This window comes from Brassica rapa, chromosome A06 (assembly GCF_000309985.2).
Source record: "Brassica rapa cultivar Chiifu-401-42 chromosome A06, CAAS_Brap_v3.01, whole genome shotgun sequence".
NCBI classification, from domain to species: Eukaryota; Viridiplantae; Streptophyta; class Magnoliopsida; order Brassicales; family Brassicaceae; genus Brassica; species Brassica rapa.
Genome location: NC_024800.2, coordinates 19,106,105 through 19,126,528, shown reverse-complemented (window position 1 = coordinate 19,126,528; position 20,424 = coordinate 19,106,105). Strand labels below are relative to the sequence as shown.

At 38.4% G+C, this 20,424-nt stretch overlaps 5 protein-coding genes across 5 annotated transcripts; 2 read left to right on the top strand and 3 right to left on the bottom strand.

The window, feature by feature from the left end:
- The first annotated feature begins 676 nt into the window (after window positions 1-676).
- On the top strand, window positions 677-4,260 carry LOC103873803 (ultraviolet-B receptor UVR8). Its single transcript, XM_009152201.3, has 12 exons — window positions 677-935; window positions 1,097-1,283; window positions 1,381-1,527; window positions 1,694-1,775; window positions 2,146-2,301; window positions 2,451-2,624; window positions 2,856-2,927; window positions 3,151-3,222; window positions 3,326-3,444; window positions 3,534-3,619; window positions 3,700-3,755; window positions 3,966-4,260. The coding sequence occupies exons 1-12, from the start codon at window positions 839-841 to the stop codon at window positions 4,023-4,025; spliced, it is 1,308 nt and encodes a 435-aa protein (XP_009150449.1). The 5' UTR covers window positions 677-838; the 3' UTR covers window positions 4,026-4,260.
- A 568-nt stretch (window positions 4,261-4,828) lies between these two features.
- Window positions 4,829-9,583, bottom strand: LOC103873802 (amino acid permease 4). Its single transcript, XM_009152200.3, has 6 exons — window positions 7,596-9,583; window positions 7,424-7,484; window positions 7,084-7,317; window positions 6,674-6,767; window positions 6,385-6,599; window positions 4,829-5,893 (listed from the first exon to the last, which is right to left on the bottom strand). Exons 1-6 carry the CDS (start codon window positions 7,680-7,682, stop codon window positions 5,097-5,099), a joined length of 1,488 nt encoding a protein of 495 aa, XP_009150448.2. The 5' UTR covers window positions 7,683-9,583; the 3' UTR covers window positions 4,829-5,096.
- Window positions 9,584-9,823: 240 nt separating this feature from the next.
- LOC103873801 (probable glucan 1,3-alpha-glucosidase) lies at window positions 9,824-13,990 on the bottom strand. The gene is made up of 6 exons (XM_009152199.3): window positions 12,364-13,990; window positions 11,706-11,979; window positions 11,484-11,619; window positions 10,972-11,182; window positions 10,639-10,845; window positions 9,824-10,411 (listed from the first exon to the last, which is right to left on the bottom strand). Exons 1-6 carry the CDS (start codon window positions 13,930-13,932, stop codon window positions 10,043-10,045), a joined length of 2,766 nt encoding a protein of 921 aa, XP_009150447.1. The 5' UTR covers window positions 13,933-13,990; the 3' UTR covers window positions 9,824-10,042.
- Window positions 13,991-14,042: 52 nt separating this feature from the next.
- On the top strand, window positions 14,043-15,600 carry LOC103873799 (zinc finger HIT domain-containing protein 2). Its single transcript, XM_009152196.3, has one exon. It carries the CDS (start codon window positions 14,258-14,260, stop codon window positions 15,482-15,484), a length of 1,227 nt encoding a protein of 408 aa, XP_009150444.1. The 5' UTR covers window positions 14,043-14,257; the 3' UTR covers window positions 15,485-15,600.
- Window positions 15,514-19,617, bottom strand: LOC103873800 (beta-galactosidase 10). The gene is made up of 17 exons (XM_009152198.3): window positions 19,254-19,617; window positions 18,891-18,986; window positions 18,698-18,810; window positions 18,560-18,626; window positions 18,381-18,473; window positions 18,150-18,293; window positions 17,961-18,049; window positions 17,782-17,887; window positions 17,612-17,699; window positions 17,402-17,520; window positions 16,975-17,324; window positions 16,789-16,898; window positions 16,589-16,698; window positions 16,393-16,500; window positions 16,190-16,300; window positions 15,879-16,099; window positions 15,514-15,791 (listed from the first exon to the last, which is right to left on the bottom strand). Exons 1-17 carry the CDS (start codon window positions 19,434-19,436, stop codon window positions 15,674-15,676), a joined length of 2,226 nt encoding a protein of 741 aa, XP_009150446.1. The 5' UTR covers window positions 19,437-19,617; the 3' UTR covers window positions 15,514-15,673.
- Window positions 19,618-20,424: the final 807 nt, after the last annotated feature.

Sequence of the window (20,424 nt, the reverse complement as noted above, 5' to 3'; positions counted from 1 at the left end):
AGGGATTGATGGAATGCATAAAAATACAGCTCAGTTTCACAAAGAAAAGTTGAGCACTACACTAGACAGAAAAGTCACAAAACAAACAACGATTGAAAGTTGAAACGTATAATGTCACGTCACAGGTTAAGCAAAAAAAAAGAAAGTAAGTTACTTCTTAACCCGTTACTCTTTGACATTTTTGTCAAAAGGAATAAAGACTTCAAAGAGTTTCGCATCTTTAATACAGTAAGGAAACGGTAGTGACTAACAATAAAAGACAAGTAAATTAGTTGAATCAATTCTAAAACGTTTTTTTCGTTCTCAAATTTCCCATCAAAATTTGAAAAAATTGAACGGACAAGAGGGATCGTTAATGCGGAGAGAGAGGTAAAAAATGAAACGCTGAATTAAAGTATTAAACTTACCGGTGATGTTGGAATTATTATGTGAAGAGGGACCCCTATGCAATTAAAGCCTCAGTACTAGCTTCTACACCTTTCTCTCATACACGACAAGTGGAAAACAGATTACTGTGCAGTTAAATAACAAAACTATATACTATAATCATTTTACAGTAAAAACACTATTAGTATTATTACTGTCATTATGCAATTCGAAATTAATTAGTTTACAAAAAAATAAATAAATAAAATTATTAAAAGTTAAAAAATGCAATTTTGACATGTGCAAAAGCACCGGCCATGGCGCCTTTATTACCAACCATCTGCTACTGCTCTTACGGATAGTGAAAGAGAAGCTACCATTTTTCCAAATTTTATCACAAAAATATTATTTTCGATATTTTCTTTACATAAAAAAAAATATCTTAGAAAGAGAAAGAGAGAGACTGTGATCGATGGCGGAGGAAGAGATGGTGGCTAGTGATGTTACAGCTCCGCCTCGTAAGGTTCTCATCATATCCGCTGGTGCTAGTCACTCCGTAGCTCTTCTCTGTACGTCTCTCACTCTTTTCTTTTTTCTTTCCACTAACTTTTTTGTCGGTTACAAAGGATATGTTCTACACGGATTCTCTTGATCTGACCATTTCTACACTCTAGATATGAGCTTATAGTTTATTTTGTCTCATGATAGTTGGATGTTTTGATTATTGTAGCTGGGGACATTGTTTGTTCATGGGGCAGAGGAGAGGATGGACAGTTAGGTCATGGAGATGCGGAGGACCGACCTTCTCCCACTCAACTAAGCGCCTTGGATGACCACCAAATCGTTTCGGTTACCTGTGGTGCTGACCACACGGTTGCTTATTCTGAATCACGCAAGGAGGTCTACAGTTGGGGATGGTTTGCTTCGTTTCCTGTCTGGATTTTGTTTTAAAATATATACACTCATTTGCACAGACTATTAAGCCTTCCTCCATGTGTGTCTTTATTTTGGCAGGGGTGACTTTGGGAGATTAGGACATGGGAACTCTAGCGACTTGTTTACTCCACTGCCTATCAAAGCACTGCACGGTATTCGTATAAAGCAGATTGCCTGTGGGGATAGTCATTGTTTGGCTGTGACTATGGATGGAGAGGTGCAGAGGTATTTTACTCTTACTTACCTATTCTTCTTCATCTTGTCAATGCTTTTCCATCAGAATTTGGTTATGTCAATACCTTTCAACTGTGATTTTATATATTTTTGGTTATTGTGTACATTCTTGTCTTGTTGATGACACCATATCTTTTTCACTTTTATGTATATAAAGCTGGGGGCGTAACCAGAATGGTCAACTTGGCCTGGGTGATACAGAAGATTCTCTAGTGCCTAAGAAGATTCAAGCCTTTGAGGTTTGTGTTCCCTATATATTCTTCTAGTAGCATAACGTTAACATCTTTGTTGTCATTGTAGCTTCTTGAACTTACCAAAGACAGCATGTGCATTAAAATTGAGTCAATGTTTGGTCCCTTTAAGCAACTTGCTCTTCTTAAAGATGCTAGTATTACTAATTAAGGGTCCAAAGCTGGTGGCGATATATTCAGCTTATAGTTTAAGTTAGCATATGTAGGATTGGTCACTAATAAATAGCTGTAACTATCTGCTAACACAACACAAATACATGGTAGGGTCTAGAAGATTTAACGTCGGAGACTGTAAGTTTATTAGGTTGGTTAATCCAGAGTGTTACATCAACACTTCGAAATTTGGTAATGGGTGCAGGGAATACGAATCAAAATGGTTGCGGCTGGTGCAGAACACACTGCTGCGGTGACAGAAGATGGTGATCTTTATGGATGGGGATGGGGACGATATGGAAATTTGGGATTAGGTGACCGCAATGACCGCTTGGTTCCTGAAAGGGTTACCTCTGCTAGTGTAAGAAGCTATCAGACTCTTGGTTCTATAACACTATTATACGCACCTGCTACTTGTTTAAAATTACATTTGAAACTCATGAGTATACATAAAATAAAACGAAGTTAGTTCAATGAGCCCATATATGGTTGTGGGAACTACAATTGTAGGGTGAGAAGATGAGCATGGTTGCTTGTGGATGGAGACACACAATAGCAGTTTCATATTCTGGAGCATTGTATACTTATGGATGGAGCAAATATGGACAGTTAGGACATGGGGACTTGGAAGATCACCTTGTTCCTCACAAACTGGAAGCGCTGAGCAACAGCGTTATCTCCCAGGTTTACCTTGCTAGGCTTTAAAAACCTCTATATATGTACATCTGAAATTATCAATCAGATAGGGATTAATATTTGGATAATTTTCCTATGCTAGCTGCATGAACAAAGTTTCTGATAGTTACTACCTACTGAAGAAGACTTATCTCGTTGTTGTATATGTATGTTTGTGCTGGTTGTGTTCTTCTGGCTCAACATCTTCCGAATCTTTTTTGGTTTTTTTTTCCCCTTCAGATCTCCGGAGGTTGGAGACACACGATGGCATTGACGTCTGATGGGAAACTATATGGATGGGGTTGGAATAAGGTCAAGAATGTCTTATCTGTTGTCTTTTATCTAGAACACACGCTATGATGTTCTAAGCTTTCATCTACACACTCATCTTAGACTTTGCATTCAGTTGCGTTATGCATGCACGTGAATAGTATGTTTAAGTAAAATTCGACAAGACTTTGTTAGCAAGACATGCAATGCATACTCACATTGAATAGGAGAAGCTTCTAATGTACTTTCCGTTTTAGCAATGCAGTTTGGGCAAGTAGGAGTGGGCGATAACTTAGATCAGTGTTCTCCTCTGCAAGTTTGGTTTCCCGACGATCAGGCATGCTTCTTATCTTACAATGACCCCTTACAAGACTTTAGCCAGATGTCCTGTCACACTCTTTTCTTATATACACACAAATATCTTTGTGGAATTTTAACAGAAAGTAGTTCAAGTCTCATGTGGATGGAGACATACATTGGCTGTGACTGAAAGAAATAACGTATTTGCTTGGGGAAGAGGTACAAATGGACAGCTCGGTATTGGAGAGTGCCTTGACAGGTAAAAAGTTGTGAGATCATCTAATTATGTTTTCAGTTGCATATATGCCTTTTGGTTTTATGACTATTGATCTTCTGTGTGGTTTATAGGAACTATCCTCAGATTATAGAAGCATTGAGCGTTGATGGAGAAAGTGGACAACATATAGAGTCTTCTAATTTTGATCCATCTTCAGGTTAAAAATTACCGTTAAACTATTCTTGAAACGGGTACAAGTGAGCTAATATTTTCAATTACTCCGTTGCTATGTTGCAGGGAAAAGCTGGGTGTCACCGGCAGAGAGATATGCAGTTGTTCCTGATGAAAAAACTGTGAGCTTCTATTTTTCTTCTTTCTTCCTAAGAAGCTCTAATACAATTAAGTTCGTCTTAGCAAATGGAACAATTATAGTTTTTTTTTTGGCATGTGCTGACATCAGTAAACGATAGATCACCGATGCTCATTGATAATACATTTGGTTTCGGGAATAATGATGAAGAATATAAGTGTTGAATAATTGGTATTGTTTTTTTGTATGTCAGGGACAAACGGATGGTTCAAGCAAAGGCAATGGAAGTGATATGAGTGTCCCCACAAACTGATGTCAAGCGTTTGTTCGATTTTGAGTTTTCTTTTTTTTTTTGGGCCTCGAAAGGTTTTTTCAACGATCTCTATTGGTTTTGTACACCACGTACGTCTGGTCTAGTTTGGACTTTGCTTCTTTTTTTCGTTGTTGTTTAGTTCGTCTCTTTATTTTAACCATAATAATGTCTTACGAATTATGTGGGTTTTTCTTACGATTGCACTTCTGATCATGCATGTTCCATGTTCTATATATTTTCTTCTTTTAAGCATCCCGACAATTAGATTATCTAATGAAATTTGGAACTAGAGAAATTAGTAAACATGTCATTATATCCGCTGAAACATTCCTAGCTATAATATTTTAAGTGCATCGTTGAAAATCTTCTATTTGAGTGGATTCTCTTTAAAGAGCAACCATCCAAATTGCTGCTTGAGTGTTTCTCTTTATGTGCGGTGTACTTACTCAGTTATTCGAAAATTGATGTCACTTAGATTCGATTCCATGTTATGTTTAGTACCTTCTATTTTTTTCAGTTCCATGTCACATCTTTTAAACTCTCTGAAGATTCTTCCTGTCTCCTCCACGAGTGTCCCTTCCCACATTTTCTTGTTTTGTTGTATTTTTTTTCATACGAAGCCAAGAAAGTGGTCTAGAAATTTTCTTTTCACCGACATATGTTCTATAGTATGCCAATGTTAAGTTTAATTTGTTTTATTTAAATTTTTAAGAAAAAAATAACCCACAATTAAATAATTATGATTTGTATTGTATTATATATGTATGTTCAATTTATATATCTTAACAAGTCTCAATAGTTTATTTTTTTTTTTTTTTGATCAATCTCAATAGTTTATTTCTTTGAATGCATGTGGTTGACAACAAATCAAATTAACAAACTTTACGTCGATTATAAATTCACAACATATGATATGTAAATGAATTACGTAAAGATTAAATTATACGAAAACAAAGAAGCTTTAACATTATTCACATTTCACCAAAATGAAATATGTTAACGATCAAATTTTGAATCGTTTGTTTCTCTCCTCTCTTTTTTTTTCATCATCGATCGTCGACATGGTTTTGCTTAATAAGTAGTTTTGAACGGCTTGTAAACCTTAAGGTCAAGCATTACTCCGACGACTGAGCCAACTCCGGCGACCACTGTAACCACTAAACAACCACAGCTCAACATCTGTAGACAAACCCACTTCATACTCCACCTCTCAACTTTCCTCTGTTTTATATACATCTCCACGGGAAAATAAACCGTCAAAGGCCAAAACGCTAACGCTCCCAATATCCCTACGACGTCGTTGAAAAACGGCATAAGCATAGATATCACAGTGGTCAAAACCACAAAACAAGACCGGAAAACTGTTCTGAAAACGTTGACTTTGTACGGTGACCTTACGCCAGGGAACCTGATTTCGAATTCCTTGGAGACCAAGTCACTATCAGGAAACCTAGCAGCTGCTTGTTTTTCGACAAACGCGAAGATAGGCTGAGCAAAGACTTGGTAAGCTCCTACAAGGTGGACAACAATGGCGGCGTTAGCCACGTCGAGGAGCCAAAACGGATTGTAGAAACCGAACCCGGTTAAGAGGTTTCCTGGTGCAGCATCTCCAAAAGCAGCATAGCCCATGCAACCACACAGCATGTAAAACGTCGTCGTCACGGCAATGCTTATTCTTGTGGCGTTCTTCATCGTTTTTGATTCAGCTGGTGGAGATCTTACAGTGTCTTGAATCTCGATAAGGACAACAGAATATGAATAAGCAAACGCAATGTCTCCAAGTGCTTGGAACGTTCTCCATATCTTCTGTGTCTGAGTCACTGCTCCGATGCTTATTCCAGTGAGACTTCCCTTGAAGACTCCATTTGCTGAAACCCAATTAACACACTCTGGTTTGTTTGTAGAATTTTTTTAAAAAAAAATCTTACATGGAAAGATCTTTAAAAATAGTACTTCATCCTAATTCCAACTCTTAAATACTAAACCATGATTTTGACCCAAAAAAATAATACTAAACCATGATCACTAAATCCAAATGTTATATACTTTTTCAATTTTTATATATATATACTATTTTGTAAATTTGTCTTTATGTGCTATTTTGAGATTAAAATGTCATTTTATTGCTATTTTTGAATGTATTTTTCATCTTTTCTGAAAGTTTTAGATGTTTTTTTCTCTGATAATTTGGGGTATCCGAACGCGAATACCCGACTAGTCTCCTAGGAGGCGGTCCACCGGTGAAGGTGAAGTCGAGTAAAATCTAGGTGAAAAATTTCGAATCCGCTGCATTTAGCACATTTCCGAGTCCACTGTGCCACTCGGTCACAGCCATGTGGTTAGATTTTTTTGTTATTACCTGCAACCTGAATGATACCGAGAGCTAAACCGATTGAAGAGTATGTGAATGACATGATGGCTGCAACTGTGGAAAGCCACCAAATCTGGTGAAAGTCTTTGATCGTAGAGAGCAAGATCTCAGTCACACCAAACATGATCATGTACGGATTGCTTGACATGTGACATGGGTTCTTCCCTCCGCTCTCGTGGAAACAGTTGGATCTCTTGATAGCCCTAAAAAAAAACACTAGACTTTTAGGGTTTTGTCTGATTATTTATATCAAAGAAACTTTCTTAGAGACACTCACATCATGCTTATAGATGATGCGATAGTGTACCCGATCGTGGTACCGAAAAGATTCAAGAACTGCATCAAACCACAAATCTTGAACCGAAACCCACCTATCATAACACATAACCGGACAGAATAAGGCATAAGAAAGCAAAGTAGAGCAGAGTTATTCTGCTTTACAAATAGTCATTTTAATATATTTTTTTGTTACACAAAAAATATCATTCTAAAATTCTAACACAATTATTTTATATTTCAGCATTACCATTAATTACAAAATATTTTGATTTAATGTTAATTATTTTATAAATTATTAGTTGAATAAATATAATTTCCCTAATTATTAAAAGCATAACCGAATTTTTAAAATTTGTGGAAAAATATCAAAATAACACTTTATAAAATATTATGAATGGTTTATAGTACCGAGGATTGATTGGACAGCATCCATGTAAGTATAGTTTCTCTTTCCGGAAACAGGATCTCCGGTTCTGTAGCAGTCACTGAGAAGAGTGGTAGAGTAGTAAGTGACAAAAGAGAACAAGAACATCACTGCAGGACCAGCGATCCAACCAAGTTGAGCTATGGCCCATGCCAGCGAGAGAACACCAGATCCAATTACAGCGGTTAAAATATGCGCACTTGCGGTCCAAACCGTCCCTGAAAAAGATGAACATTCACCTATTATCATGGCGTCACTCTTTTTACGTACTCTCTAAGCTAGAATCAACCATTAGTCCATTACATAGGTTTATTGTTACTTTACCTGATCTCTTAGGTCGACCATCGTCATCGAAACATTTGAAAGCTGGTCGAGGAACATCCATCTAGGTTTTAGTAAGACGTTACAATGAGAGTCAATATGAGTTCGAAATACTGTTATAAGTAACGATATTTGGGGGATATATTTTCTAAGAGAGAGAGTAGTTATAGAGTACCTCTTGTTTTTGAGCCTTGAGAATAAGCAATGGACAAAGAAAGAAATGCAAAGGAGATCGGTGGTGAGAGCAATATTGCTGCTGCATTTATGATTGTTTTGGGTCATATCTTTTATAAGCCATCAAAAGTGGAGAGAAGAATCTTTTCTTATTTCTTCGGTACACGAAATTATTATTTATTATTTTTATATGCACTATCGGTTGATCTTTTCGGCTTCGGAACGAACGCAATTAGTGTTACAAAGTTGACTAGTTCAAAAATACCATATTACTTGAACTAAATTTGAAATACATGGACCAATCATATGTTATGACCTACCATATTAACCACTTGGGACGAAACTTAAGTCTAAACCGGTAAAGTATCGATAATTTAGTTCCAAGCCGATAAAATTATTTTTTACATGTAAGATATGTGAAATTCATGAACCACATAATAAGCCTACATATTTTATATTATAGTTTGTATGATATGCTTATTGCTATTAAGGGCATCCACCATGTCTATATATGATCTGAATTAAAAAAATAAAAGTGAATTAAATTTGTTTGTGGTGCATATATAACATACATTTTAAAAGAAAAAACAGTTTGTTACTAAACATCACATTTGTGATTCTCTTAATGAAAATATAGGCTACTAATAATATTCCTCAAAAGAATATGGGTATATGATCAGTATTCACAGTATTATTACATGCGAGTATGTACATCAGTACTTGTACATCAATGGCCGGATGCTAAAACATTTGTCATAAGTATACATATATATCTGCATGTGTCGGACGATGAATGAGAAAACTACTAAAAGCATAGTATATGGTTTTCTTCTCCTATATCTCCCATTCTTTGGGTGTGTGTCAGTGTGTGATATAACGTGTACCCTTCTTCTCAAATGTTTTCATTCTCTCTCATCAACTACAAATATCATGTAATCGCTCAATCGATCATTCATCAAGATTCTTGATTCGCAAAGGACATTTCGAATACTTTTTTTGAGTATTAAACATTTCGAATACTTCGTCCTACTCTTCTAATGCATGTGATTGCATGGGTTGATCAATTTCTGATCCTATACATTTTTTACATCGCTGATGATTAAGTCTACTGAATGATATATATGTATTTAGTCAAGAATATTATATAACATGAATGAGCTAGGAAGACGTACTGACATAAATATATATATATATATCACAAGCGAATAATATTGTCTTTCGTCTAAGTGTACAATATGTATATAAGTATGTCAACTTGGGACATTTTTAAGATTTATTTTGATTCCTCTATTCTTTAGCGAAAGATACGTAAAAAGAAAAAGAATCAAATGCTTGTTTTACACCTCCATACCCTGGGGTTCGACCTAATCCCTCAATAATTAACAAAGCTCATTCTTACTTCAATTGCTTCCGAGTAGTAGGCTATATTAAGAACTAATGAATAAAATAAAATATATATGTACTAGGCCAATAGTATTATTGGTTTAAACGAACAAAATAAAGGGACAATGCATGATCAGAAGAGAATCGAATTTGTCATGCAAGTGAGCTTATTATCTATAGCATTTTCAAATTTTAAAGAGTATCTTTGATGAAAATTTCCAAAAACTCCTTTTGAATTCAAGATTCTCTTATTTTATTTATTATATTCACCTACATTTACATTCCTAAATCCTAAATTTTTTTTTTTTTTTTTTTAATCCTAAATTTATTAGTTTATATATAATTCGAGATTCATGAACGGAGTACTGTCTGGAAACATACATGAGGTTAAGGTATCTAATTTTATACCTACGAAAATTAGATAGTTACGTGACTCTTGTTACACGAAACTTTAGCGTCTTGTTTTACCTACACGAATCTAACACTAATAGCGGCAAACTTTTTTTTTGGTAAAAAATAGTGGCAAACTTTATACACCCAAAACCTGTAAACAGTTCAAGTTAAGTCAAAGTTAACTGAAGACAATCAAATATAGCCCACAGAATCTGATTAATTTTCTACAATTTTAAACATTTCTTTTACTTTGAAACGCAAATGAGAATAAGACGACGTTCGTTGTCCCATTCACAACCTTGTTTTTCTTATCTGAAAGCCTGAGACGTAATGCTTGAATGGGTTAATTAGGGTGAAACGTAGAGAAATAATATAGTTAGCAGCAATGAAATATTTGATTATCTAGCCGTAGATGTTTTGAGCAAAACGAAAATGGTTATGGATAGAACGGTCTGACTACAAGACAATTCGTTTTATGATGAAACCATGTCATTATGAAATTATCAAAACGCTAAACTCTTATATCAAAGATAAACAACGATGCAAGTGACTTTCAATCTGCTTAGGTCTTACAACTACTAAGTCTAAAACTCCAAAAATATTTTAAGAAAAGGTAATATGCAAATCCGTCGCTGGTAAAGCACATACCGGCCACGAGCATGAATGGTTCAATCACAGAACCTTTACGGTCCAATCTTGGTCTACTCGGACACCTGGTTTGCGGATAGTCAAGACCTTTGTACCAGAGGAAGCTACTAGCCCACCCATTCGCAATGGTCCCATCTCAATCTCGGCCTTCTGATTCAAAGGTTCGACCAGTGCAGACGTCGGACCTGAGGTGTGTCCTAAGAGTATAATTCTGTCGATCGAACATTGGGAAGAGAGTCTAGCTTGAGGAGGAGCTAAGTTCGTTGATGTAAGAACACCATTGGAGAAAACGAAGCGGCGGTGGATGTAAGAGCCTCGTTTGAATTCGAAGCTTTTTCCATCGTCGATGTAGAGTTCACCATCTGCTTCTTGTGTACTGTTCAAAGCTACCACCTGAATAATAATAAAGATTGCAGATCGTTACCAACCAATCACAGTTTAACTTTCTATGGATCAATTTATATATGTTCCCTTGGTGTTTCGAAGTTGGATCACATAGTTCATCACTGGATTCAGTTACTGAGATGCCTTTTTCTTACAATTACTATTCCCAGGTCGAGTTGTTCATTGAACCGCTAGCGGATGTCAAAACACTGTGATAACGGAAGAGTTGAACGTACCAAAGTATAAGGATCATTGTCCATTTGAGAAGAACTTCGCCTGAACCGGTCTTTCCTCGGGATAATAGTTCCAGCCCTTTGAAACGCAGGAATGCTTTCTTCCGGAGCATCCATCTTGTAAGTCTTGCCTCCAACGTATGTCTTTCCGTTTCTCAGGTCATACCATGATCCTTTGCCAGGCAAATACACGGAAGCATGTGTTGTTCCCTAGTTTTGCATATATACAAGTATGTCAGTGGTTTGCTCATTTATTCAGAGATGATTCATTAAGCAAAGAGTCAAGAAGATAAAAGTAGAAATTAGTAGGAAGTTGGACTTAAGTGCTCGAAGTACCTTAGTGTAAACTCCTTGCACTAATAGAGCATTACCAACCATGAAGGCTTCATCGTTGCTAAAAGTAGCTTCATCTTGTGGGAATTCCATCCATAACGGACGTACAACAGGCACACCCGTGACATTTGCTTCTCTAAATAACGTGTAAAAGTATGGGAGAAGCGTGTATCGAGTGTGTATGGCATCTCTCATGAGTTCTGTATTCCGTTCACTGAAACAAAATGAAATTGATTTGATTCGAACAAGACAACAAAAATAATGAGCCAGCAAAACAAAGGCAATTGAACCTCTGGACAACCGTACCGTTGCAACACCTACTTGATGAAACTAATAAAATTAACTGACTAGACTGCAACACTTTCTAATTTCGCGACCTTATTCACTTGTCAATTGCATATCAATCTGCTTATTTATGTAAAACTCATATCCTTTTTATTGTTTGTTACAGACTAGACCTCTGAAGCGTTTATACTATAATAATGTCTTGAAAGAAACAAGTACTAAAGTCTTACCCAAACAACCAAGGCTCTCGCCTTTTGGTGTCATGATGAGCATGACCCCTGAAAAATGGATAGTAAGCACCGACTTGGTACCACCTAACCAGTAGTTCTGGCTCAGGATTTCCAAAGAACCCACCAATATCAGCTCCTACAAAATAAAAGAAAACTTCCATTAGGTTTGAGAAAAAAAAAAAAATCCTCCAGCGGTATTTGAACATAATAATTTCCCTGTACCTGAGAATGTGATTCCAGTTAGACCAAGTGTCAATAACATTGGAATAGAGACTCTAAGGTGTTCCCACTCGGCTGTGTTATCTCCAGTCCAAATTGCTCCGTATCTTTGAGTACCAGGAAAGATTGCTCTTGACAATACAAAAGGCCTATCTTTTCCTTCTTCACGCATAACAAGTCCATCGGAAGTTGCCATGTGAAAGTAATATCCATAAGCGTTATGAACTTCCCTGTGTTCAACACCACCAACATGTAATGCATCCCTTGGCATAGTAACCTATTCAAAGAAAGAAATCCAGTCAGTCTTCATCCCAGTGATAACTTTTTTTCCATGAAAATTCAATGTGGGGAAAACGTGAACTTTCTCTACGATAAGTCGATACCTAATAAACCAACAAACGTGAAAATAAGCAACTATAGCTTACACTTAGAAGTCACAAGGATGAAGATCCAATGCAATTTAAATAATAAAAAGGTGTCGGTTCATGGCAGATTAGTGATGTGCAAAATAAAATAAACAAACAGATTTCAAACCTATCCAAAATTACGATATAGGGAAACAATGAACCGCAAACCCAATGAATACGAGATCTTGAGCTACACAGATAATAGAAAAACAATAAGGTAACAAGCAAAGGCCAATAAAGACAGAATGTTATACCTCTGGACCATTGAATACGGAAGGCTCATTCATGTCATTCCATATGTACAACGACGGAGTTGAACCAACATAGTTCTTATAGGAGAATCTTCCACCCCACCATTCTCTAATCTCTGGACTCAACATATCAATGTAAGATGATGAACCAGGCCAGCACCAACCATCAAAGTCCTTTCCAGAAGAATCCTTAACATAGTATCCCATCTGAGTAGCCTCCTTATGCAAAAAGTACGAGTCATCCCTCTTGATATGAGGATCCACAATGGTAACCATCCGCCTACCCTTTGCAGCCAATTTCTTTTGCATCTCCTCTGGATTCGGAAACAACGCACTATCCCACGTAAAGTATCTCTTCCCATCTGTATGCTCGATGTCAAGCCAGAGAACATCATAAGGAATGTCATGCTCATCGAATTTCGAGTCCACCTGTGCCACATCCTCCTCATCTTTATAGTTCCACCTACATTGGTGATAACCAGTAGCAAACAACTGAGGCATCGCTGAAGTACCAGTCACACTTGCATACTGTTTCACAACATCCTTAGGCCCAGGCCCAACGAAAAAGAATGTATCCACAATCCCCGCCTCACTCATCCACAATGTATCAATCCTACTCTCACTAGAAGGCAATGCAATACCACTCTCTGCATCCCACCCGTTAGCCAAAACATCAATCTGCATCTCCGCAGCATTCAACCAGAAAAATCCCGAAGTTTTACCAGATTTCCCATGTGAAACCATGAATGGAATCGATCCGTAAAGCCCAAACGGTGATTCGTGATCGTATTCAAAGACATCAAGATTAAATAGCCTATAAGGTTCAGACTCCTCAACTCCAGGACCCTTGGTAGGCTTCAAGGCGAAGCTAGTGGCGTGTTCAGGAATCCCATAGACGAAACTTGAATCATAAAACGAAACGTCAAAGCTAATAGACTGAGAACCATACGGTCTCGAATCTGTATGAGTTCTAAACTTCTCTTCCCAGTTATCTCCCTCAGCTTTCTTCCTCAGCTGCTCAAAATCGAATAAGCCGTGAGAGTTCAAAGACACTACGCGACGGCGATCGCCTGATTTCTCGCGGACGAACACCTCAAACGGCTCGTGACGCACCACCGCCTCGTAGCCATCGGATACGTAGATTACCGAAGACGGAATAGCGTCTCCGGCGATCCTCTCCGTGGCTACTTTCTGAAGCCAGATCTTCTTCTCATCGAACTCGGAGACTACCACGTCTGGAACTCTGAATCTCTTCTTCGGCGGATTCAGCGTGTGGTCCTCATCGATCCTGAGCCGCACGATCCCATCGGCGTAAACGGAGAGAGAGAGTACCAACGGCTTGATCTGTTCCTCGTCGCTTTGGTTAGCGATTTTCGGTAGGAGCTTCGCTACTAGATCTCCATCGGCGATGGAAACATCGCTTGCGATGAGTGAACACGCGCCGGGAGAACGGGATCGAGCGCGTTTGCAGAATGGAGTTTGATCGCAGCTGCGAAACTCCTCCTTCTTCCATGAAAGTGCTGTTTGTGAGGCGAAGCAGATCAGAGATAGTACAAAGAGAAGAGATCTCATTTTGGTTCCTCGTTCATGAAATCTCTAGATTGAGGAAGAAAAACACTGAGGGTGAGGTAGGAGATGATCTTTCCGGGTCGGATATAGCCCGTGCTTAACGGCCCAATTTAATAATGGGCCGTTAATAACACTGAGGAAGACGATCTTTTCGGGTCGGGCATATCCACCCGAATACCCGACCTGCTATCAGATAACAGCCCATTTAAGGCCTATTAGACACGTGTTATTCATAACCCGACCCTAACCCGATTTACAAATCAGGGTATTTGAGTTTTCGGATCTTGTCTTCTTCAAACTAAACCCTAATTTGGAATCGTCGCGAAGGATGATACCGGAGAAGACGATTGTTACATCGGAGACTTCAAAGTCGTCTCCTTTAAACCCTTCTTCTACGCGGATTATCTGCCATGTCTGTAACAAGCAGTTCGCGCAGTACACGTGTCCTCGCTGCAACTTCCGCTACTGCTCTCTTCCGTGTTACAAATCCCACAGCGTCCAATGCACCGAATCCTTCATGAGAGAGAACGTGGTCGACGAGTTGCGGCAAGTTCGCTCCGATGATCAGACGAAGACGAAGATGCTCGAGATTTTGAAACGGTTTCACGAAGAAGAAGAAGAAGAAGACGATGACGATATCATGACGGATGATGGTGAAGGTTCCAGTTCGACAATACCGGAGGAAACTATTCAGAAGATTCTTGCCGGAGATGAGATCAGTTTTGATGATCTGAGCTTAGAGGAGAGGAAAGGTTTCCAAAGAGCGTTAGCTTCTGGAGAGCTTAGCAAAATGATTGAGCCTTGGGATCCTTGGTGGTTAAGCTCTTCAGCTCAAAGGATCTCCCTTGGGGCTCAAGGTAAACAATTGGTACAATGCGTTGAAGAGGAAGATGATAAAGAAGGAACCTTTGTGAGTGACATACCTCGAGGGCCTGATGCACCTCTGATGTCACTAAGCAAGCTTAGCTCCACGAAGCCATCTCCGTTGTTGGCAATCCACTTGGTTGATGTTTTATACAGTTACTGTTTTACTCTTCGTATCTATAACGGAGAATGGCAATCTGATTCGTTAGGGGCAGCGACAATGGTGCTGAGTGTTTCATCAGTGTTGGGTCAGAATGCACAACCCGGGACTATGAAGGAAGTGTTGTCGTTTTGCTTGGAACAGACATGTTCGTCAGCTTATAAAAGCCTTGGCGGTGGTCTGAAATTCGGGTTGAATCTGGTTGATGATGTGATTCATTTGCTATCTCTTGGCAATGCAGCTCTGGTGTGCTTGCTCTGTGACCTCCAAAGGTTGATTCTTGGTGCACTACAGGAAGTGAAATCATCAGGGCGTGATCTGAAGAAGAAACTAAAGCTTGCTGATAGGAAAGTGTACTTCATGATGTGTTGGGTCAATGAGCAGACTCCGGAAGTGTGGCAAGCGTTGGAATCATCGGTAAGGGCAGAGAAGAACTCGATTGTTGAGCTTAACGATTACAAAGGGTTTCAAGACGTGAAGGAGAAAGTTCATACCCGAAAAGGCGGTGTGGTGATTGAAGAGATAGAATGAGTAAAATGTAGTGAATTTCATGTGAACAATGCTCAAGTTATAGCTTCATAGTGTAATCGAAATCTTGTTTGTTATTTTGGAACTGCAACAGAGAAATAAAGACAAAAATACAATCTTTTCTTTCGCTTTCATGGTAACATCTGAATCCAATTGCAACTCAGGTTCATGCATTGTTCTATAACTTCTTGTTCAAACTTCCGTGACTTTACGTCTCGACAGCTTTATCTTCGTGGGATAGCCACCTTTCTCCTCGAAGATCACAAGCTCATTCCCGGAAGACTTAAACCATGATCGTGGAACATGATACCTAAGCCAAAAGCCAAAAGCCAAAAGCCAAGAATCAGATTTGAACAAAAGAGAAATGTGAAAAACGAAAGAAGGAAGGCTTTAATACCATCTTTGAGATGGCTCTCCACATCCAGTGTTGCATTTATCCGGCATAAATTTGCCTCTGTAGTCACATTCTTTAACGCATTCGTCATTTGGAGCGTTCTTTCTAGCAATCCTGGGCCAGTATCTTCCAATCTCTTCACCGTTTAGCCAAGCCATGCCTTTCCCCATACTGATCATATCCAGCCCAACTGGTTCACTTCCAGAAGGTGGGTCTATTATAACCTACCAAAAGATTCAGATCTTTTAAAGACAGGAAACAACATTTGATCCTCTCTACAAACAATCTTGGATCATGCCAAAGAGTTGCATTACCTTGTACCAAGTCAAAGGTTGTTTCTTGGGAGGTTTAGTAGTCACGGTCCATTTGACAGCCCCAGAGTTACCTGGCTTGAATAGACCTAGCTGCTCTCCTTGCACGCCAAGCTGCAAGATTTCAAGGAAATAGTATTGAAGTACTAATCTAACAGAGAATCACTCAAGGAGACATGAGAGGTATCTAGGTAGAGTTATATAACCTTGTAGGTCCATTTGGTATGTGTCAAGTTCAATGTGCCATTGTTAAGTCCTTTGATTGAGACGCTTGTAAGTCCGGCTGGAACCCATTCATAGAAGGACCCGGCATTCTGTACCAGAAATGAACCAAATGTATGAGTGAGGATGATGATGCATAATCACTGATAATACTTAGAAACTTTCTGTTTATAGAATTACCGAAAGACCAACGGTCATGCTAAGCAGATCAATATTGTTTTCTCCCGCTTTGAGAGGAACTGATTTCTTGAGTTTGAAAGGCACATGAGTTCCATTCCCTGTCGCAGTTCCTGGAACCCAGTAGACACATTTAAGCGCAATCAATTAGCAACTCGAGTGTAAGCACCAACCAAAAGAACCACAGACAGTTTTGAACCTACCTATGTATTCTTTGTTAATGAAAATATGAAGAGTATGGCCCTTTGATTCAATAAAGAGAACCGGGAGAGTTTGCTTCTTGAGAAACCCTTCATTAGCACTGATTGTTATACTGCAAGAGATTGGATATAGTTGCTTCAGGTTCTTTCTCAAAAGGCTTTTCCGGGGTATTAACAGTAAATACTAACCTTGTTGTGTACCAAAGATAGTCAGTTGTGTCCTTTGTGGTGTTGATATGATCAACAAGTTCATTTTTCACAAAGTCTGCTTCCCCCCAGATACCAGGTTTCTCTGAGAACACTTGCCATTTAAGACCTGATGAAGACTTCAAATCTTCAGGTAACATTTCTACCTTGGAGGACTTCGCAGTTACCTTTGCAGTGTTGAAAACCTCGTTTTTGCAGTCAGGTAGAATGCTAACTGACCAAGCAGGTAAGTGGTATGTCATGTTTTGAAACACAGCCGTCTTATCGTTTTTATCATCAGAGTTTGACAGAAACGCAGCGCAGCTTCCTGAAGAACTTGTGTACACATCAGCCTGAAAATTGAAACAATGAACCATCAGAAGGAACATTTCGACAATAACAGAAGTGCTTTGTTACGGAAATAGTCTACCTCGAGTGAAGGGCCTAACGAAAAGTTTCGATGCTCGCCACCGATCAGCATGTTTTCAGAGAGCATTATAGCTTTATGGAGATTCTTAAGGTGACCCCATTTTGGTAATCTTGGCAATCCTAACAAAAGGGACAGAAGCAAAACATAAGTCATAATCACTAAAGAGCTATCTCACTAGTCCATAGTGATCTCTTTGTAACGCAAACTCACCGTACTCATCGATTGGAGCTTCATAGTCATAACTTGTTGTGATGAATGGACCTCCTGAAGTACGTCCAAAGTTTGTTCCTCCATGATACTACACAACAAAAAAAAGCTACATTCAGTTTACAAGCTAAGTACGTTGCTCCTCTTGAAGAAACAAACTAACTAGTATTTACCATGTAGTAGTTGTGAACACTTCCACCTTTCTGGAAAAAACGAGCAACAGAGTAAGCTACGTCCTCTGCTGGTCTATGTGGGTCTCTGCCTCCAAAAGTTTTAAACCTTTAAGAAAAAAAAGAATGAGAAAAGACTCTAAAGGTAATGATAAAAGGGACAAATTGATCAATCTTGTTACCATCCAGGCCAGTTCTCAGTCCATATCTTGGGTTTGTCCGCTGTATTAGGTGTGAACTCGTCACAGTAAAAGCCATTGCAGGTACTAATCTGCAAAAGTTAATACGAGAAATCTATCAAGACCCGGCGCATATACACTTTAACGTGTATATTAGATCTTGTGTTTCAGATGTGGATATAGACTTTATACCACAGTGGCAGGAGCATCCCATTGCTGGCACATCATCCATGGAACACCAATGTTCTGTGAAACAGCCATAGAAGCAGACCATTGAGCATACCGCTTCCCTCCTTCCCCATAATCACGCTCATAATACCCATACTCGTTTTCCACCTAATGAAAAAAATCACATTGTTAAAGAACAAATTATCAAAACAGAATGATGCTGAAGTTTAATAATGTTTTGTCATATCTCTTAACCTGAGACAAGATTATTGGACCCCCCTGTGGTGCGAAAAGCTTCTCTTTCTTCAGTAGGTTTACCATATACGTTGTGAAACTCTCCATGTAATGCTGAAACAAAAATTCACAAATAGCGTATGAATTTTCTAGTAACAAAGAAAACTGATTTTTTTTTCTTCATATTTGTGGTTTGGTACCTTCCATGGCTCGTTATCTTGCCTGAAGACTGTTCCTGGCACATAATGCAGCCAAACCGGAACTCCCCTATAACCCACAAGAGTTTCAATAACAAAACAACATATTACAAATCAAAGATGCTGGAGAAAGAGCATTACCCGAAGTTCCACTCAGCAGCAACAAAAGGGCCAATACGGAGAATCATATGCATACCAGCTTGCTGAACAGTCTTGATGAACTTCACTATATCATACCGTCCACCAAAATAATACTACAAACCAAACAAGAAAACCGGATCTTGATTTGCAAAACGGATTGATGATGGACACAAAGCTCAACAAATACACTAACCTTCCCAGGAGAAGGCTCATGCCCATTCCAAAACACGTAAGACTCAATTGCATTGCAGCCTCCTTCTTTTGCCGTTTGAACAAGTGATGGCCACATCTGCAATAAAAAATCTACATTCATCAGCAACAAAAATTCCCATGAGGGACATTCTCCAAATCAAACTACAATCATTGCTAATAACTCAACTCATATTCGATCAAAAGCTCGAAGCTTTATTCTCTTAAATGTACAAACCAAAGAAAGAACAATCAAAACAGTATAAGCATAGAGCACAAATCTGAAAAAAGCTTCGAACTTTGGCATCAGCAGACTCAAAATCAAGTACTTGAGAAGAAAAAAGAGGAAGAGGAGTCAGTCACTAACAGCTGGAACACTTCTCGGATAATGAATGGCGGCGGAGATAATGAGCTGGCGGCGACCGCCGATAGAGAGAGAACGGTGGTCATAAGTTACATTCCCCGTTGCAATAGCTTTCAACGAGAAGAGAAACACAATCGCCAACACCAGAATCGCAGGTGAAGCAATGCTATTAGTAGCTCGCTTCATCTTCTTTGTCTTGTAAAAAAGACTTAAACCCTCTTTTCTCCGGTTGAGAGGGAGAAACAAGATTTATTATCCCTTTAAGAGCTTCCCAACAATCTTTCTTGGTTTGTGTGAGAGAGTGACCAAATCACTCATCAGTGTGAACTATCGTTATTTATTTTTTTGTAGATTCTATCTTATTATTATAAAGATTTTTTTGACTTATCTTATTAATGTACATGTCAGATTACATTTACAGGAAGAAAAAAAAACACGATGATCTGTGGCGTGTTCGTAGCGTGGCCGTTGAATAGACAATCGTCATGGTCCCTTGGATTAGTGAAGAAGTAAAGTAAACTTCGATTACCAAAAAAGTAAAGTAAACTTCAAGAGAGAAACAGACGCGAGAGAAAGCAAAGTCGTTACACCTTTACCATAATTTTTAACCAAATTTGACTTTTATACAAAAGGATCTTTAACCTTTTCTTTGTTACGTAAGATCAAACAATCAACTTTAGACGTTCATGAAAAAGGCTAAAAATACTTGTTATGTTTTTTGTACTAAGATATGTAAATATGTCTATTACTTATTTTAACACCAAAGCAAACATATCACATGCACTGAATAAATGAAAATGGATACTGCAGATATTTTATTTAAACACAGATTCTCAAATCGCTCCTCTCCGACCAATCCACGTTTTCTGGCATCTTCGTGTCTCCACTTTCATCTAGCCATATGTAAATAATTTCATAGTAGAGCTGTTTATATTTTGAAATGCTTCCACTGGTTGAGGAACATTGTCATTATACAACTCGTGTTTAACTCAAATAAACACTGAACATTCTACTTTTGAACATGTTTCATGTTACGAAATTTCATTAGGAAAGTTCTTGTTTTGAGTTGTAAGATTAAGTATTTATACAAATAAGTCCCAACAAATCGAATGCCGAAAGAATTAAAAGTATTAACTTCAAGGGGTCCATGTCCCCGTGACTCTGCTTCTTATCA

Coding starts and splice junctions, on each gene's coding strand:
- LOC103873800 (XM_009152198.3), bottom strand. CDS start 19,436: ATGAAGCGAGCTACTAATAGCATTGCTTCACCTGCGATTCTGGTGTTG. Junction 16,699..16,788: donor CATTAACAAAGAATACATAG/GTAGGTTCAAAA, acceptor ACTGGGTTCCAG/GAACTGCGACAGGGAATGGA. Junction 15,792..15,878: donor GGAGAGCCATCTCAAAGATG/GTATTAAAGCCT, acceptor CTTTTGGCTTAG/GTATCATGTTCCACGATCAT.
- LOC103873802 (XM_009152200.3), bottom strand. CDS start 7,682: ATGCAGCAGCAATATTGCTCTCACCACCGATCTCCTTTGCATTTCTTT. Junction 7,485..7,595: donor TCAAGGCTCAAAAACAAGAG/GTACTCTATAAC, acceptor ACTAAAACCTAG/ATGGATGTTCCTCGACCAGC. Junction 6,600..6,673: donor GCATCATCTATAAGCATGAT/GTGAGTGTCTCT, acceptor GTTTTTTTTTAG/GGCTATCAAGAGATCCAACT.
- LOC103873801 (XM_009152199.3), bottom strand. CDS start 13,932: ATGAGATCTCTTCTCTTTGTACTATCTCTGATCTGCTTCGCCTCACAA. Junction 11,183..11,483: donor CGAGAGCCTTGGTTGTTTGG/GTAAGACTTTAG, acceptor ATTTTGTTTCAG/TGAACGGAATACAGAACTCA. Junction 10,846..10,971: donor TGCAAGGAGTTTACACTAAG/GTACTTCGAGCA, acceptor ATGCAAAACTAG/GGAACAACACATGCTTCCGT.
- LOC103873799 (XM_009152196.3), top strand. CDS start 14,258: ATGATACCGGAGAAGACGATTGTTACATCGGAGACTTCAAAGTCGTCT.
- LOC103873803 (XM_009152201.3), top strand. CDS start 839: ATGGCGGAGGAAGAGATGGTGGCTAGTGATGTTACAGCTCCGCCTCGT. Junction 1,284..1,380: donor GAGGTCTACAGTTGGGGATG/GTTTGCTTCGTT, acceptor TTATTTTGGCAG/GGGTGACTTTGGGAGATTAG. Junction 1,528..1,693: donor ATGGATGGAGAGGTGCAGAG/GTATTTTACTCT, acceptor ATGTATATAAAG/CTGGGGGCGTAACCAGAATG.